Consider the following 17,545-nt stretch of genomic DNA (forward strand, 5'->3'; position numbering starts at 1 on the left):
TACGAAACACTGTTGATGATTCAATCTCTGATTAAAAGCCAATGAAGAAATTTCTTATTCCCAATATTGATGTAATGTAAGGTGAACAATTCTGGCAAAGTGCTCGATACAAAACTTTGCTTCATTTCAAAATTTATTCAAGAACAAAATTTTAACATTAATTTTGGAATAATTTTAAAAATTTTCCAAATAATAGGAATGAGTGAGATTCTAAAAATGGAAAAGCAGAAGTTTTTCTAAATAAATAATTCTTGATTCATTTGAAAGTTCTTTCTGAAAGGAGTCAAGCATTGAAAGAGTTTAAGTCCCGTTACCTTGGATTTAAAGTTCTGTTTACATACAAAAATAATAGTTTCAAAATAAATTATTTTTTACAATCATACACCTTTTCGACCGTATTCGCGCGGTCAGGTGCGTGGCACTTAATTATTTAATTATCCCCCTAAACTCGGCTACACCTGAGAAGGATTTCGCTATGGTTGTTCTTTGCTGTTTGGTGAATTGAAATTTCCAACCCCCCGTAAAAATCTAGCTTGGAGAAGCTAGTGAGATACTAAGGCGTCTCGAAAAAAATGATGAATTAATGGTGTTTATTCGAAGTTTTAAGGAGACTTTAGAAACTTGGTAAACGAGGATGGGTTTCTAAATGATTCAACTTTTAGAATCGTTAATAGGTTCCCATAGCCTATAGTCTGCTGAATATCGATAATAATTTTGATTCACAATGTATCATCGTCCACAACCATAAGGGCAGCATAGTCTTTATAATAAACAGACCCTTTGTCAGGGTCGACTGCTGCACTTAACATCTCGTCCATTTCTTCTTGAGTGAATGGTTCACCTAAAAGAAATTATTGTGTCTCAGTCATACTAGCTTCTCCATCAGATGACGTTTAAGGCCGATCATATATACACCAAAAATAAATACAAATCACATGCACTTTATCAAAATTTAAAAGCAACTCCTAAACACTCAACGAAAAACGTTATTACAGACTTAGTGTATTTGTCAGTGTGGGGGGTCTACCTTAAATGGATTAACTTTGAAGGCCAAAAAGAATGTTATATTAAAAATTGAACTTTTTATATAGTATATATTCAAAGCAATTTTCATCCATTGTAGTATCCTTAAATTTCCAATCACAAAATTAAATCCACGAGCCAAAATCATAAGGCAAGTCAACTAAATCAAGGAAAAAAACTATTTTATGCATCGTTACGGAAGGTAGATTGCGATGAAAATGTTACCTTCTTCCGTCATGAAGGACTGCACTTCATCCACAGTCAGATATTCTTTTTTCTCTGTATCTAAAATCTTATTAGAGAAAAAACAGCAAGAGTAAACAAGAGTTATAGCACGAGTTCAATAAAATTGATAAGGTGTATTTTGGAACTTTTAAAGTTTCTACCCTCGGGTACCTAATAGCCGGGGGGGGGTTGGTTAGAAAAAATCTTAAAACTTAATAAGCTATTAAAAATGTCCTGGGTGGAAAATCTTTGAAAAGGAAGCCTATACAGCAGAGTTAGGATAAAAGAGGGAACTTTTTAAAAACATTTTCCCAAAAATTAATAAGCGGGGGGAGGGGGTTGGAATGAGAATGTCCTGGGTGGAAGGGGGGCGCTTATTAGGTACCCGAGAGTAAGTTCAAACGTGTGTGTACGATCTATATAAGAAATATATGAATTCCTATAAATACATATTTCTACAAATTCTGACAAATTAGTTATATCTGCGTTTGAAAGTGTAAGGCTCTACTGTAAGCCTACGAAAAAATACAGCCATTTACAGTTCAAAGTTAATGCGTTACTTTGTTATGATTTTTGTTAAAGAAAAAAGTGTAAGTAACTACCTCAAAAGCCTTCAAGATGGCTTCTTCAGAGGCTGGTCTGTACCTTTAACCAAAGCAAAATTTAGAAGTATATAATTTAAAGGTCTTTTCTTATCATTGATAAGTTCAGGCATTTTCTTCAACTGATTTTAGTATAGTATTTGTTTCGATGAAATAATAAGTGTGCCATTGCAAAAATTCTACCCTTAGTTATCTAAAAAGTTGTGATGTGAAAGAAACAGATTTAAAACTTACTTTCTCTCGATGAGAATTCTAAGCATGACGGGTTCGAATTTTTCGAATCGAATATATCCTGTTGGTTCCTCTTCTTCCACCTGGAAATGAAAGCATACTAAAGTCAACTCTCTCTAATTCGAACCTCTATTATTCAAATCTTTCTGTAATTCGAACTAAAACATTGGTGCCTTCAGCTGGAATATCGCATAAAATTACTCTCTGTAATTTGAATCTTTCTCTGATTCGAAGAAGATTTTTGGTCCCATGAAGATCGAATTAGAGTTAGTTAACTGCAAATAAAGTATTCAGAAAGTGTGTAACGGACCCTGATAGGAAAATTACTAGCAGCCAACCCTTCAGGGAGAATTTGTTCTCGCAAATCAGAGAAAAACCCTGGTTGTTATTAAAAGAAAAGTCGGGGAAGAATTAATTTTAAGGGTCAAGAAAAATTTAAACAATATATTTCATGACATAGTTCAAAAGAGCACAAGTTTCAAAATTTAAGATTTAAACCAAAAGCGATAACGTTTAAATCAAACTCAACTAAAAAGATGGATTCGCACTTACTTCAGTGAGTATGTCTCCTAATTCACCTTCGCTTGGACAGCAATTCAATGAACGTACAATCGTTCCAACCTCCCTGAAAATAAAGTAGAGAAACAGTAAAGAAACTAAACTATTTCCTTCTAAACACGGAGTAATGTAGGAAGGGACCAATTCTTACGACCAGTGACAACAATTTTCGAAAAAAATCGATTTTCACAAAAATAATTGGTACCATCGGATAAAGCAAGAAATTTTAATCCAAGCACTAGACACTTTTTTGCTCAGATTTTCTTGCTCTATCCTATGGCACCAATTGTGTTTGTGAAATTCGATTTTTGAGAATCGTTGATTTTTTACACTTTTTACCCTTACAGTTGTGCCCGTAACGTCAGTCTGTACAAAGAAAATTGCCAGACCTAATTCGTGAGCCCTCTTTAAAATTCGAACGAACGAAGGGGTCAATTGAGTATGTATCGAGTTCTGCATGGCTTTTTTATTGGATTGTATACTTTACTTCGGTGAGAAACTTTTATGAACCGAAGGAGTTGTAAAAATGGAGGTAAAAATGGAATTTTGAACTTAATAATATTAAGTTTAAAATTCCATATTTTTACCTCCATTTTATAAAATGATTATCTATAAATTTGATAACGGAAAGGCTCGAGTTGATGGACTAGTAAAAGCACCATGCCGATGTGACTGTGATACTAAAATTGAAAGAATTTCTTTTATCATTAACCTGCTCTACGGGATAAGTGCTTCCTTATTTTCTAAGTGATTCATTGTATGATAAATAGATTTGTAATAGTGGACAATCATATAATAAACTTTCTATGAAGGAAGGATAGAATACAGCCGTAATACGAAATTGTGGTACATTACGTCAATTTTAAAAGCAACAAATCTAAGTCAACTCCAAAAATTCTCAATGATAACATTTGTTCTAGCTTCTTTTATCAAAGATAGTTAATTTCACTTTTAATGGCAACTATCTACTAAAAAGTTAAATTATTTTCCTTCGAAAAGTCTCAAATATATTTCATAATAATTTACAATAATCCAGCAGTACCGGCGTGTTGCAGAACAGATACATTACACAGGTTATGATGCCACCATACATGTTACAACAAGTTATAATACGAATATGTTATATTATGAGTATACAATTATGTTAGAAACGAAGGACATCTTCTTAATTCTTCGCAAAAAGAGCTGAAAAGTTAACTTTCTTCTTTCTTCTCAAAGTGTCTTGAATACTAAGACCCAATGTGCTTGTCAATAAAGATTTCTGTGCTGGAGTCAGTTGATAGCCTCTGGCGGTGACTTTATTACAAAAATATTTGTATTTCAAAATATGACTTTCCATGTCTTCTGTTACTTTGACAATGCATTGGCCATTCTCGTTAAAAGCACTCAATTCCCAAACTTGGTAACCGTAGTGCATTCCCACTAATCTGGCGTATGCATTTGTGCAGTTTTTTGCCATTCTGTTGTTGGTATCCTCTCCTTGTCTTTCTGAATCCCTATAGAAAAACAGGTAAATTTAGCATGAAAAGTATTTTGAACATTTTGAGATATAAAACATAGCTATGTTTGTTGATTGGTGGTTTTGGCAATAGCGCACCGCGCTGAATCTAAAAATAGATTTTATTTTTGACATAATCATTACTCTCAATGTGTTTGTACGAGTTCCAATCCCATCAACCTTTGCGTTTAATCTCTTTTGCACGTTAATTGCAAAATTTGACAACAGATATATAACAACTTGCCCGTATCTTTAATTGAGCTGCATTGAATTGTGGGATTGCAACTCGTACAAATGTCAAAAAAAGTGAAAAGTAATAATTATGACGTATGCGTTGCGGAGCGCTATTATAATTAAACAATAATTCGAATTTCTAACGAAAGTGTCATTCGATCTTTTCTGTAATTCGAACTATGTAATTTGAATCTATCTGCGATTCGAACCAAATAAATGTCTAATTCCAATTCAAATCATCAATAGTTTACTTTAGACAACATTATTAAAATATTCAAAAAAGACTTTTTTATATTGATAAAAATTAAAATTATTACAATTGACCTACCTTTGTTAGGGAAGTGCCTCAGTCGTGTACTGCTAACTGCATTGTAATGTCTAAAAATCTTGTTTCATCATACATAATTATTAACGATATGTGAAAATATTTCAATGAATTAAGAAACAATTTCACAAGAAATTCTTAACTCTATAGGAAGCTTTCCTTTCTCAGCATGAGCAAATGGAATTTTAATGCATGTTTTGTAATGAATGACACAAAGAATTTATTTTAAACATTTTAATGTAATACAAAAGAATTACAGGTTTGTCCCAGATGAGAATGGTTTAGGCTATTTTGTCTATTTTTATTGGCTGGTTGTGTTTTAGTTTTTTTAGTAAAACAAAAAAACATGTCAAAACATTGTCTAGATATCATTTTTAAATGTTCTCCCACTGGTCTTTTTTGACAAGGTCTAAAACTAAACACTGGGTGTGCTAGAGAAAAGTTACTTTTAATCTAATGAACGAAATTTGACAAATGACCCATCAAGTGTCTAAAAAGCTTAAACGACTGAAGAATTTTAATTTTCTTGTTCTTTGTTTAAATCTCCCTGTTTAAAATCAATTGAGCAGTTTTCTTTAATAGAACTCCTGGAAGAAACTTTATATTTTAGATATTCTAGATTTAACTTCAACCTTCATTACTGTAAAAATATTATTAATTGATTTAAAATCAAAACTTTTGATTAACAGCTCAAAAAAGAGATGCTAATATTCCTCCTCGGACATGAAGATATTATATTGGCACTTTACAGGGAGTTTCTATCAAAAAAAGAAAGTGAAAACTCTCCTCACAAAAAAAATTTTAATATCTTGATTTTAATCAATAATTCATTGTCACAATTTAGCAAACTTCATTTTAATTTAATTTTTATTTTTAACTATTTTATCGGCGATCCAAAAAATATCTGCAATCTGATTGGTTAAGAAGAGTACAATATATCTTGTATTTTACATGTACAAAATATAAATTGACGAAAAGATGTTGTTGCATTGTAGCGGTAGCAGCAATCTAACGTCACTTTGCTACAAAAGTGCCCTGTGCTTTCTTCCAACACAAAAAGTGCATTTTTTGGGTCACCGATAAACCAGTTATCAGACATTTGCTCGTACAATATGGAAATATTTCACTCGTTCCGGATTTTCCGTATATTTTCCTCGCCTAAAGGCTCGGAAAATATTGTGCGGAAAAATCTCGGAACTCATAAAATATTTCTCATATTGTACTCGCAACTGTCCGATAACTATTACATATTCTCATCTTAACCACCTTTTGACGTCACAGAGCAGTTTTTCTGTTTCTTAGGCAAACCTTTATTTATACAAGTTGAAAGCTATTGAAAAACGAAGACTTTTAGGTGTGTATAGTCAATTTTTAAACGTAACTCAAAGAAATCGAAAAATGAAAGACATGAAAAATAAAATCGAAAAAGCAAATTAATTTAATCAATTATAGAATTAAATTAACTTTTGGTGATTCTGAAACTATGGCCAGTAAACTATGGAATTAAAAACTACAGAATTTTCAAGATGGTAGTTGGAGTTATGACGTCACAAAAACTACTACACATTTGATTTTAGGGGTATCTTAGAGCTACCTGACTTATCCCAGCGGAGTTTGTTCCTGTTCAAAATAATATCTGATAGTATAGTCCTTGGTCTATCCATTTAAAGTGATTATAATAAAGAATTCTGGCTCTAATAGCACTTAGATTGCTTGAAAAATTACTGAAATTTAGGATATTTTGACCCATTGGCTATAACTTCAAATAGGTCCAGGTCACTAAATTTTTTGTATTATGAGGGATGTTAATCTTTTATAAACCATGAAACTAGGTGGAAAAAGTTGACAAAGGTTGTTTGTGCCAGAAATTATTTTTTTGTCAATTTTTGATTAGAACTGAAGTTATTCTATTGCACCTAGTAACAGGCAGTTAGAAAATGATTTTAATCTGAAAATCATGATTACTCATTAAATTCCAGAAAAATTTTCAGGGAAATCAAATATGATAATCTTTGATAACTTATAGAGGCTGAAATCTCACTCAAAGATCGCTTCTAACACTCCTTTGACCCCTTGACCCCTTTTGTAAAATTGACTTTAAAAAAGTTAACATTTTTGGCTGAACTTGTTACCCAAAATGAGTACCCATAGATACTTGATTCTGTGGAAGCATTTTATAGGTAGTGCAACTATTTATTAAAAGTTTGACCTCTTTCCCTTTCTTCTAAAGATTACACCTTTTTTTTTTAAGAAACACACTTTTTAAGAAACACGAGGCTCAGTTGCCTAAAAACTAAGAAACATCTAAGAAACATGCTGAGGCTGAGAATGAGAAAATAACATTTTTCAATTCGGTTTTTCTTAAGAACCTTCTAATCCAGCCTTCCATGAGGCTGATTATGTCAAAAAATTTAGAAACATGTAAGAAACATTTAAGGCTCAAAAGGTCGATTTCTTAAGAAACATAGAGGCTGCTTGGTAAATCTAGTTTCGAGAAGAAAAAAAACGTGTAAGCATTGCTAAATGTCCTTCTTAAACTCTTAAATACTTTTTACCTCCTGTCAATTTAAACACAGGACATTTAAAACACTAAAAAAAAATTCTTGTGTTTGTCGAGCAGCTTTGACAAATTTGTATGTTTTGTTTTTGACATAAATAAGCTCTCATGTTCTTTTAACGCCCCCTGACAGCTCAAAATTAGGCTAGGTTTAGAACCTTACCACTTTTCGTTTTCCTATTTTAGCAATGTAGTGCTTGCATTAGTTAACACATTAAAACACATTGACAAAAATATTCCCTATGCAATGTTTACATCGAAATCTGCAATAAAACAAAAAAGGTCTCTTCTACTGAATGCTTCCGTAACTTGCTCCATCAGGAAGTCTTTTTTAAATTTCAACCAATGAGAATGCCGCTTATGATGAAGTTTAACAACTGACCTTAATTTTTAGCGCTAATGGCTTTTGCGTCTTAGATCACGGGTGGTGTAACATAGCTTCAGTCAGGTTTCTAGCTCCCCCCAACAAAGTAAGGTCCCCCCCAACAATTTAGCTCCCCCAAAAAATTGCCTTGTGCTAGGTCCCCTAACACTTAGTCAGCAAGATAAGCTAAAGCAAAAACATTGTTCTCTCGCCCCTGTAGAGAGAAGTCAATAAAAAATATATGCGAGTACAGTACTGATAAATGAAAACTAAATTTTACTTGTATTAATATTTATGTTTACAAATCTTTTGCTTTTTATATTTGATTTAATGGTAAGATAAGAGATCTTTTGAAATTAGCTGAACAGCCCCCAGAGTCTCAGTCAGATCATCTAGCCCCCCCCCCAAACAATCTAGGTCCCTCCAAATATTTTGGTAATTTTAGCCCCCAGGTTCTTTAAAGAGCAAAATATTTCTTAGCCCCCCCCCCCCAAAAAAAAAAAAAAAAATTAAGGGGGGCTGAAGCTATGTGTAATAACTGTCACTATCATTTAACGTCATTTTTGTTTATTTTAATCAGTGATTCTAAAGGTTGAATTTTGAATTTGATGCAAGCGTAAGATTGTAAGGTCAACTGAGTCATGTTTGGGCCTAAATAGCAAAATATTCTTTAGGTAGGGAGGATCTAGGGCAAAAATTTTCCCCACAATTTTTAAAAACCAAATTTGAAAGCCCTTACCTTAGTAAGAAAATGAGGGGTGATTAGTTTCCACAGGAAAGGACATTTTTGTAATTTTTCACTGCACTTTTTAAGATGACATTAAGAATGTGAAAAATAGTGGCTATCAAAAAAATATTTTTTTTGGTCGAAGGGAATGCAACAAATTTTCCAATGTGAAAAGAACTAATTTTCTAGCCTAACCTGTAGCCTTAACACCTAGCTGTGACAAATTGTGGCTAAATTGGTATGTGACTAATAGCACCTTACCTTACTTGTAGCTTTCACTTCATATTCTTGACTGCAGCTATTTCAAAAATAATTTCATATTCTGGAGCTCTGAAAGTCTAGCTTTAAAGCTAGGGTGATTTTTGTAGCTAGAAGTCATTTTCAAGTTATAAATTGTGGCATTGAATTTTGATCTTGATGAAATTTGATGTAGGATTCAAATATTTTTCAAGTAAAAAGTCTCTGGAGGTGCTATTGTGGCTCCAGAAACAAACTGTAGAAATTTTTGAAAAAAAATGTGAATTTTTGTGGCAAACTTAAGGCCTTTAAAGAAAAATGGTATTCAAATCATTAGTGTAAATACCTTACTTTTCCAAATTCCCAAAAACATGCTTTTAAGAGAAGCCCAGATATAACTCGAGAAGGAATAAGCATCCCTGAGTGTGAATTATTGTGGCTAAATAGAAACTGGCTCTGTGAAAATTAGTGGCTTTTTGCTGAAAATTCACATTTTTTTACTCTTGAGCTACTTTTTTACGAATTAGTTAAGTTAATTTTGATGAAGGGATGTAATAGTTTTCTGAAAACAATAATGTTAGCCACAATATGTCACCTGTATGAATCCAAGCAAACTGCAAAGATTCTTATGAATTTCTTAAACTGTTTATTGAGGAATTGATTAAATTGAAGGAGTTTATGGTATAAATTGATTTTGAAGAACATATTTTCCAGAGCTAGTTAGCCACATTTAATCACAATATTAGATAAATGGTTTTGGTTATCAAAATAAGAGTTTTTCGCTAGTTTCATTGGACAAAGTCTTGTAGGTATCTACTATCTAAAGATCTAAAAGAATTTCAATTTATTTAATATTCATTCGCTAATAAGTATTTTTTTAGCTATTTTAGGGAATATTTCAAAATTCTACATTTATTCTTGATAGCCACTTTCCATCACCTCTTTTGTGTGAAACAGGTAATGTTATAATATCAATAGATCTCTATTTAGGCATAGATGAATTCTTAATGGGTTATTTTCAATTTATTGACTTGCGTGAAGGAATGTGGCTCAAAATACTTCTTCTTAAAATATCCCTTCTTTTTATTAGCCACAAAACATCACAGGACTTTAGTCATAGATCATACTCAATTCACACAAAAGTATAGTCTTCCTAGGTTAGATTTCCCTTGAAATCACATCTTTAAACAGGCTGGTGTTTTTTTGTGGATATAATTGTAAAGTGTGAGAAATTGCTTTAAATTGACATAATTAGCCACTAACTTTCACACATATGAAAATATCAGTATTTTACCATATCAGCGTATTCTAAGATTTATCATTTGAGCATTTCAATTAACTTATATGAATTGTAAAACAATTAGCATTGGCATTTCTATTTTTACTTCAAAAATAATTTCAGCTTACTTCGAACCACAAAATTTCACTCATCTCTTTGAAATTTTCATCACATTTTCATTACAAGATATCAATCCGCATTTCGACAAGCTAATCTACATAACCTTTTTAAACAAAAAATCAAAGTGAAATTTTGAGGCTACGTTGAAAAAACATAAGAAAACCTTAAATATCAACCACAATAATTTTCAAAAAAGTTTTTCAAACTATTGACAGGCGTCAACCTACAGGGACAAGTACTTTTCTAGAAGGGGTCAACTTAGGACTCACCATTTAGTGAATTATAATGGTTTTTCTAAAAAGACCATTTTTTGTAAAATTCTAAAATGTCCTTTCCTGTGGAAACTCATCGGGTCATTTAGTAAAATTTGTTGAAAACTTACAAAAACATTCCATTTTTACATAAGAGATTTAAGCTCCTTTTTTTAAAGAACAGTCATTCCACCTCAGGCCAACCAAAAATTACTATGATACGGAACTAAAAGGGAGTTTTTGCAGTTTTTATGTTCTGTTTGCATGCTTTGCAAATCAACCCAATCACTGATAGTCTTTTACTAATGAGCAAAAAATGATACAGTAGTTAAAAACAAATTGTACCAAAGTAGAAAGACAACAGCTTTCTAACGATGAAAGAAAGAAAGCCTTAGGTCTTTTATGTGTGTGTTTAAAGCAAGTCATTGTAAAGATTGCACCTCGCTCAATAGCAACAGACCCTTGGGAAACACTGAAATTTTTGTAAAAATGTCTCAGACACGAAATGTTGCCTAACAAAAACAAACCAAACTTTGCGTTATCTTTCCAGTCAGTGAAGAAGAGTTTGGTAAGGCTTCCTCTCCTCTGCACACTCGCCTTTCTACAAGGATAAGTGCCAAAAGAATGAAAGGAATATCAGTGTTCAACTTTCTGGCCCATCCCTATTACAACTGCATTTTGGTCATAAAATACCTTAACAGTAAACAATCTTTCTGCCAGGAAAACCAATCCCATAAATATCTATCTACCAATCATATTTTGGACTGGTGACGTAATTTCATGATCGAGACTCTGTCTTTCGAAAATTTTAAATAACAAGATGCCAGTTGTCAAGCTCACGTTGCTAGGTTGAGGTCATTCGGGCGGGAGACACAATATATGGTAATTAGGCCGCTGGAAATTAATGTTATGTTTACCGTAAACCGCCCGCATGTTCAAAAACCTGCCGCACGATGTTGTCATTATTTGCAATTTTTTTTAAAATTGTCCTTATTTTCCCTTTGTCCTGCACGAGAGAGAAAATTTTGTTCATAAGTAAAGACAACATTTTTGAGCTTTTGACTGTTCAAATCAAAACAAACATCCCAAGGCCTTTTAAACTGGATGGGGAAAGAGCCCTTTAGTATTTGCTAATACCTTGCAAAATCAATTTTACAATATTGTGAAGTTAAGATTGTATAATTCTAGACTACCGTGGCTGATCTGGTATTTCGAAGTTTTTAGTTATTTTGCTTTTGGCGGCCACTTTTTTAAGAGGCGGCCGCCAGTTATAATCCGCGGCCGCCTATAATACTGGCGGCCGCCTTTTATAATAAGCGGTCACCTTTTTCCTTCGAAAAAGGAGGCCGTCCTTTATAACTGGCACCCACTCTTTATAACAGACGGCCGCCCTTTAAAAACGCGGCCGCTATTTATAAAGGGCGGCCGTCAGTTATAAAGGGCGGCCACGTTTTTTAAAAGGCGGCCGCGTATTTTACCGCCTTTTTCATAATCTGGTCTGTGAAATACAAGAGTCGTCAATGTTAATCGCGTGGTATGGATAGGATTAGAGTGTAAATATATATACACAGTATAATATAATATAATATACAGTACTGTAATCGAGATAATGTTTTTAGAGCCGAACATCAACTTGGGCGTGACTTGGGTGTGACTGATCACATGGGTAGCTACCATGTTTGTTTATGTTTAGCCAATACATTTCACAGACCAGATTATGAAAAAGGCGGTAAAAAAAAACGTGGCCGCCCTTTATAAATAGCGGCCGCGTTTTTAAAGGGCGGCCGCCTGTTATAAAGAGTGGGCGCCAGTTATAAAGGGCGGCCGCCTTTTTCGAAGGAAAAGGGTGGCCGCTTATTATAAAAGGCGGCCGCCAGTATTATAGGCGGCCGCTCTTTGTAAAAGGCGGCCGCGGATTATAACTGGCGGCCGCCTCTTAAAAAGGAGGCTGCCAAAAGCCAAAAAACTAAAAACTTCGAAATACCAGATCAGCCACGGTACTAGACAGAAAGACATAAAGCTTTATCTTTTTTTAACCTCATAAAAACGGGAATCCAAAGAATGGATAAAAAACATACAAGAAGTCATGTAATGGCTGTGTATGGCATGCTTTTTTTTCTTTCGTCTTTTCAAAAAATTAATATTTGTCTTGCTTTGTTTGTTTTAGTGTTAAAAGATATGAAGTCAAAATAAAATAAAGATAGCTTTACCCGTCTGGAGTCTAGGAGTCATTTGAAGGCCTTATCTCTGAAAGATTTGGTGTGTTGTAAAATAATGAATTACTAATGAATAATGACAACTCTCCCACATCGAATTCGGAAATTGGATCTTACGGTTAACCTGAAATCCAATTCCACAGTGATGAAATTTACCCAATTTCACGGTTACAAATTCCCAGACGGTGTCAATCAAAGTGAAACGAATCAAACGCCGAATCAATACACCGTTTAGGAGTCTTGCTATCTCCACCGTGTTCCACCCTGAAAACGGTAGGTAAAAATGTGCACTTTAGTACTGTGGAAGGTTAGAGGAATGCAAACATTGTCAATTTTTTTCTTTCCTTTAAAGAGAATGGTTTAGATATTTGAACATGATATCAATGATGATTTTATGGATCTTTCCTGAAAATTTCACAAAAATTCATCTAGAGGAAAGGAAGTTATGATTAAAAGGAGTTCTTTACCTACCGTTTCTCTACTAGGTTTCCTTACGAGAACCAGAATTTTACATACCGTTTTTTTACGGGAAAGAGCGGTCGCTATAAAATCAAAACAATGGAAAATTGTTTGGATGTGTGCGTAGTCGACACTACTAAATGGTAAATGGTGTATTGAACACAATCGAACGCAATCGAGTCTTAATCGAATTATATAACACAGGATTTGCCGTTCAATTGCTTTGATTGATTACGTTCGATTGTTTCAATTATGCTCGATTACGTTTGATTGATTCAATTATATTCGCTCACTTTAATCGCTCTCGTGCGGTGCTTATGCACTTGCCTAATCTGATTTTCCATTAGCGTATATGGCGGTCGCCCACGACGCTTTTAAGCTCTTAAAGAGTAGGCCAACTTAATTGAAATCAAACTTATTTTCCAACATAATCGAGGCTCAATCAAACATAATTGACAATCAATTAGACGTAATTGACAATCAATTAAACGTAATTGACAATCAATTAAACGTAATTGACAATCAATTAAACGTCAGTCTGGTAAATCCTCTCAATTGCACGCTTATGTTCCGAGGGCGTAAGCGCGTAATTGCATGGTTATAATTTACGCCCGCTCCCGCCCCGGTTGAAATTGCTTAGGTATTTCAAGGGGTTCAGAATTCTCTAATTCGGGCGAAGGCATGGTTTAAGGGGCAATCCATTTTTACGGAATCTTCTTCTACGATAAATTTTGAGTAAAACTGCCCTAGGCTTTTGAAATTCAACAGAGCTTTCGGAAGGAATTACGTCAAAAATATAGGAAATTTTAAAGCGTGCAATTACACGCTTACCGCAAAAGCCGTCACCTGTCAATCTTGCTTAACGCTTACCGCCCGTTTCAGAACAATTTCGATAAGCGTGTAGTTACACGCTTAAAAATTCTGCCATTTTGATAACCGTGCAATTGCGCGCTTACGGCCTCGGAACATAAGCGTGCAATTGAGAGGATTTCCCAGACTGAACGTAATTGACAATCAATCGAACGTTATTCTTCGAACAATGCAATCAAAACAAACACAATCAAACACAATCGAATATTTACCCACCAGGAATCGGCCGTTTGATTGAGATTCAATTGCGTTTGATTACATTCGATTGATTCAATCTCGCTTAACGATCGAACACCGGACACGCGATAGTCCAGTATAAAATGATGATTTTACCACCGGACGGACAATCTCTACACCGGACTTAAGGACCAGTATGGATTTCGTGTAACTAACGCCAAAGTTCTTCGGCGTACAACTGAAACGTTTTTGGCGCATTGGCGTAAGGGTACTTACAAAGATTGTTTGATTTCAGTTGGCGTAAAGTAATAATTCCAGCTCGGCGTGAATGACTCCATAATCCATCGATTTTTAGCTTCCGTTTGGCTAAATTTGCTTTCGCTCGCTTGCGCTCGCGTCAATTTATTAATTATGTTCGCGCATGCGCCTCTTTTCCCATCTTGCACCCTTATTGAAAAATTGAATGTTGGTACAAAAGAAATTTTGCTTGGCGTGAGGCTTGCTGCACGGAAGAATATCTTCGGCGCGAGATTTTGTGGAATCCATACTGGCTTAAGGAAGTCGGATGTCCGGTGTCGGAGAAGGATATTTTTTCTACCGGACAATCAAAACACTGGACATGACCAGTCCGGTGCGTCCGATGTTTCTTAATTTTTTGTTTCATAAATGTCCGGTGTCCAAAATTACCTGTATGCAACACCGGACTGACACCGGACTTATTGTGTCTGGTGTAGCGAAAGGATACTTTTTGCCACCGGATAAATACACCGGACAGTCCGGTGCGTCGACAGGGTCCTGGAAATTCTAACTAAAAAAAAGACCATGCCATAAAAAAAAGTTTCCCAAAAAGTACTGAAAAGTTAACATTTGAGTTTTAACTAGTGTAAAATCCTCTTAAAGTAAAAAAGAACTCTTTCCTCACCTTACATCTATGGTTTTATTACACTCATGGTCAAATATATCAAAGCATTCTTTGATTCTTCGTTGCAATTCAGCTGTACTGCTCTCTTGATCAGCGGCCATCTTGGTTTGTTTACTTCGCAGACATGGAAATGCGACATGTAACCTTGGTCTTAAGAGCCTGTATGGGTCACTTTACACTGAAAAAGCGCGGGAAAACGGATTTTTTCACCAACCGGTTGTGCCGTTATCGAGTAGATTGTTTTTCGCGAATCAGCCTCTTTTTTACCTAAATTTCTTTCTTTTTCCTAATCCTAGGGGAATAAATCTTTCGCGAGGAATTATTTTCGCGAAAATGCCCAAAATTGGCGAAAATTAATCCTCTAAAGGTGCTAAATTTCAAGCTACTTAAGGTATGTGTACGCCTTTTTTCCGATTTTTTGTCAAAAAAAATTTTTTCAGTCAAAGTGGAAGAAAAGTTACTGGATTTCATTTTGGTAAAATCGCGATCTTAAAATCTTTTTTTGATCCAGAGTTATAACCATTTAAATTTCAAAAAAAAGTTCGTCTTATGATGGATTTTTTACTCAAATAATTGTCTCTTTCGGAAACAACAAAGGCAAAAGAGAGAATTCACGAAATTCAGCTAATAGTCCCGGGGGGGGGCAGCTGGGCAAAAGGACCGACGGGTATGTGCGGGCACTAAGGGTGTCTTTTTCAAGGCACCTCAAATGCACTGTAAGGGTCGGAAAAACTAGAGATGCACTGTAAGGGTAGAAATTTCAGAAAATTCTTGAAAAATCTAGATATTTTGACCAAAAATGCTAGAATTTTGAATTTTGACCATTTTTTGCACGAAAGGGATCGAAAATTTGGGGGAAAATGCACTCTAAGGGTATGATTTTCACTGATTTTTGCTGCACTGTAAGGGTGCAATTTTAAAAGCCAAGTCCAGTGGCTTATCACAATAATACTTCAGTTTGTGAAAAAAGCATGAAACTTGGCACAGACATGCTCAATTGTATTCTGAACAAAAAAATTGACAGAGACGTCTGAAAACCACGTGACTGCTGACGTCAGCACTTTTTTGCTGACGTCATGAAAATTTTTTGAAGGTATCCAAACCATCAAGTATTATATACCATTGGAAAGGAAATTCAATTCTGAACAACCTTTTTGCCTACAGTTTTTGCTGAAAAGGAAGCCAATAAAAGTTAGAAGCCTCTGAAGTTGACTTGTGACGTCATCAAAAATTTTCAAAAAATTTATAGTTACAAACCATCAAGTATTATATACCGTTGGAAAGGAAATTTCATCCTGAACAACTTTTTTGCTTACAGTTTTTCATGAAAATAATGTCAATAAAAGTTAAAGAAGACAAAAAATTTTCTCATGTATTACAATATACAAAGTTGGAAAGGATAATTCATGCTGAATACATTTTTGCTTACATTTTATTATGAAAACTACTCAATAAAAACTAGATGTCAAAGTGGACGCTTGTAGTCAAAAGTAGTCAGTATTTTTCTACCAATTAAAATATTTACGCTAAGAAACCTTACCTTTTCGCCATTATTTTTCCTTCAAAACTGAAACAACGGACGGAAACCTAATACTAATAGGCTAATCACTAACACTATATACTCTAACCACAGCATTAAAGATCCTCTGACTCAATGGAAAATAAAGAGATAGAAAATAATTTCAGGCTAGGTAACTAAACGTTAAAAATTATTCCACGATCATAAAATATCTTCGGCTGGTTGGAGTAGCAATTGAAGGTGGTCAATGTCTTAGCTGGAGCGTTGATATTCACAAATGCTGGCCCATCGATAACTTTCATGTCGACTTGAGGTGCCTCCGTGTCTGGATTGCCAACATCTTTCTTGAGACAAGTTACAAAATCGGACTTGGCAGTGCATTTACCCAGTCTACCATATTCTGAGATGGCGATAGGGTACCCATAATTTTCGTGCGAAAAGAAGTTTTGAAGATCTCCTTTTCTTAACTGGTAAGCAATAAAGAGGAGAGAGAAAAATCTCCTGTCTGCAGTTAAGCTTTGAATTTTTTCTTTGGATTTGGCTCACATGGACAGATTGGACTGCTTGAAAATGAGGAGCTTGTTCTTTGGAATCACGCCATACAGGGACTTCTTCTCGCTTTGGAGTCGATCTTTGATGAAGGTTTGAAATTGATTTTCTCGAATGCTGCAGCAAATTCGATTGACTTCAAAATATGCCATTTTTGCCCTGATTGCCAATTATTTTGCATTTGATTGACAAAAATTTGGCAAATGTGGCAAAATTTGAGTGCCATAAATGCCAAATAAAAAAGATGTGGTGAATCTGGCATTCTTGGCATTTTTGGAACTTACCTCCATACGTCTCCAAACAAAACACTGTTCCCACGAGACCTGTGTTCTTTTCGCTCCAATTTTGCCACTTTTGCCAATGATTTTGAAAAATAGGAGACCTTCCAATGCTAAAGCAAAACAATGCCGATCGGCAATTTGATTGGTTAAAAAAGCGTTCGCTTTACAAACGCCAACAGAAAACTGCTGTCTAAGCATCATAAAACGAAAATAATAATGGCGGCGTAGCGATTTACAAATTTGCCATGAAGCTGTGATCTTTTGACATTGAAATTGTAGATTTGGCAAAGTTGGTGAGTGTGGCAAATTTGGAAGTCTATC

General features: G+C 34.6%; 1 protein-coding gene and 1 long non-coding RNA gene across 2 annotated transcripts; both read right to left on the bottom strand.

Moving 5' to 3' along the window:
* Positions 1-310: 310 nt before the first annotated feature.
* On the bottom strand, positions 311-15,021 carry LOC136799134 (dynein regulatory complex protein 8-like). The gene is made up of 6 exons (XM_067055827.1): positions 14,876-15,021; positions 2,634-2,706; positions 2,085-2,164; positions 1,851-1,893; positions 1,249-1,315; positions 311-841 (listed from the first exon to the last, which is right to left on the bottom strand). The coding sequence occupies exons 1-6, from the start codon at positions 14,974-14,976 to the stop codon at positions 720-722; spliced, it is 486 nt and encodes a 161-aa protein (XP_066911928.1). The 5' UTR covers positions 14,977-15,021; the 3' UTR covers positions 311-719.
* On the bottom strand, positions 3,621-4,764 carry LOC136799010 (uncharacterized). The gene is made up of 2 exons (XR_010845469.1): positions 4,700-4,764; positions 3,621-4,135 (listed from the first exon to the last, which is right to left on the bottom strand). It is a non-coding gene; the product is annotated as an uncharacterized lncRNA (long non-coding RNA).
* Positions 15,022-17,545: the final 2,524 nt, after the last annotated feature.

This window comes from Clytia hemisphaerica, unplaced genomic scaffold (genome assembly GCF_902728285.1).
Source record: "Clytia hemisphaerica strain Z4C2 unplaced genomic scaffold, Clytia hemisphaerica genome assembly, whole genome shotgun sequence".
In the NCBI taxonomy this organism is placed as follows: Eukaryota; Metazoa; Cnidaria; class Hydrozoa; order Leptothecata; family Clytiidae; genus Clytia; species Clytia hemisphaerica.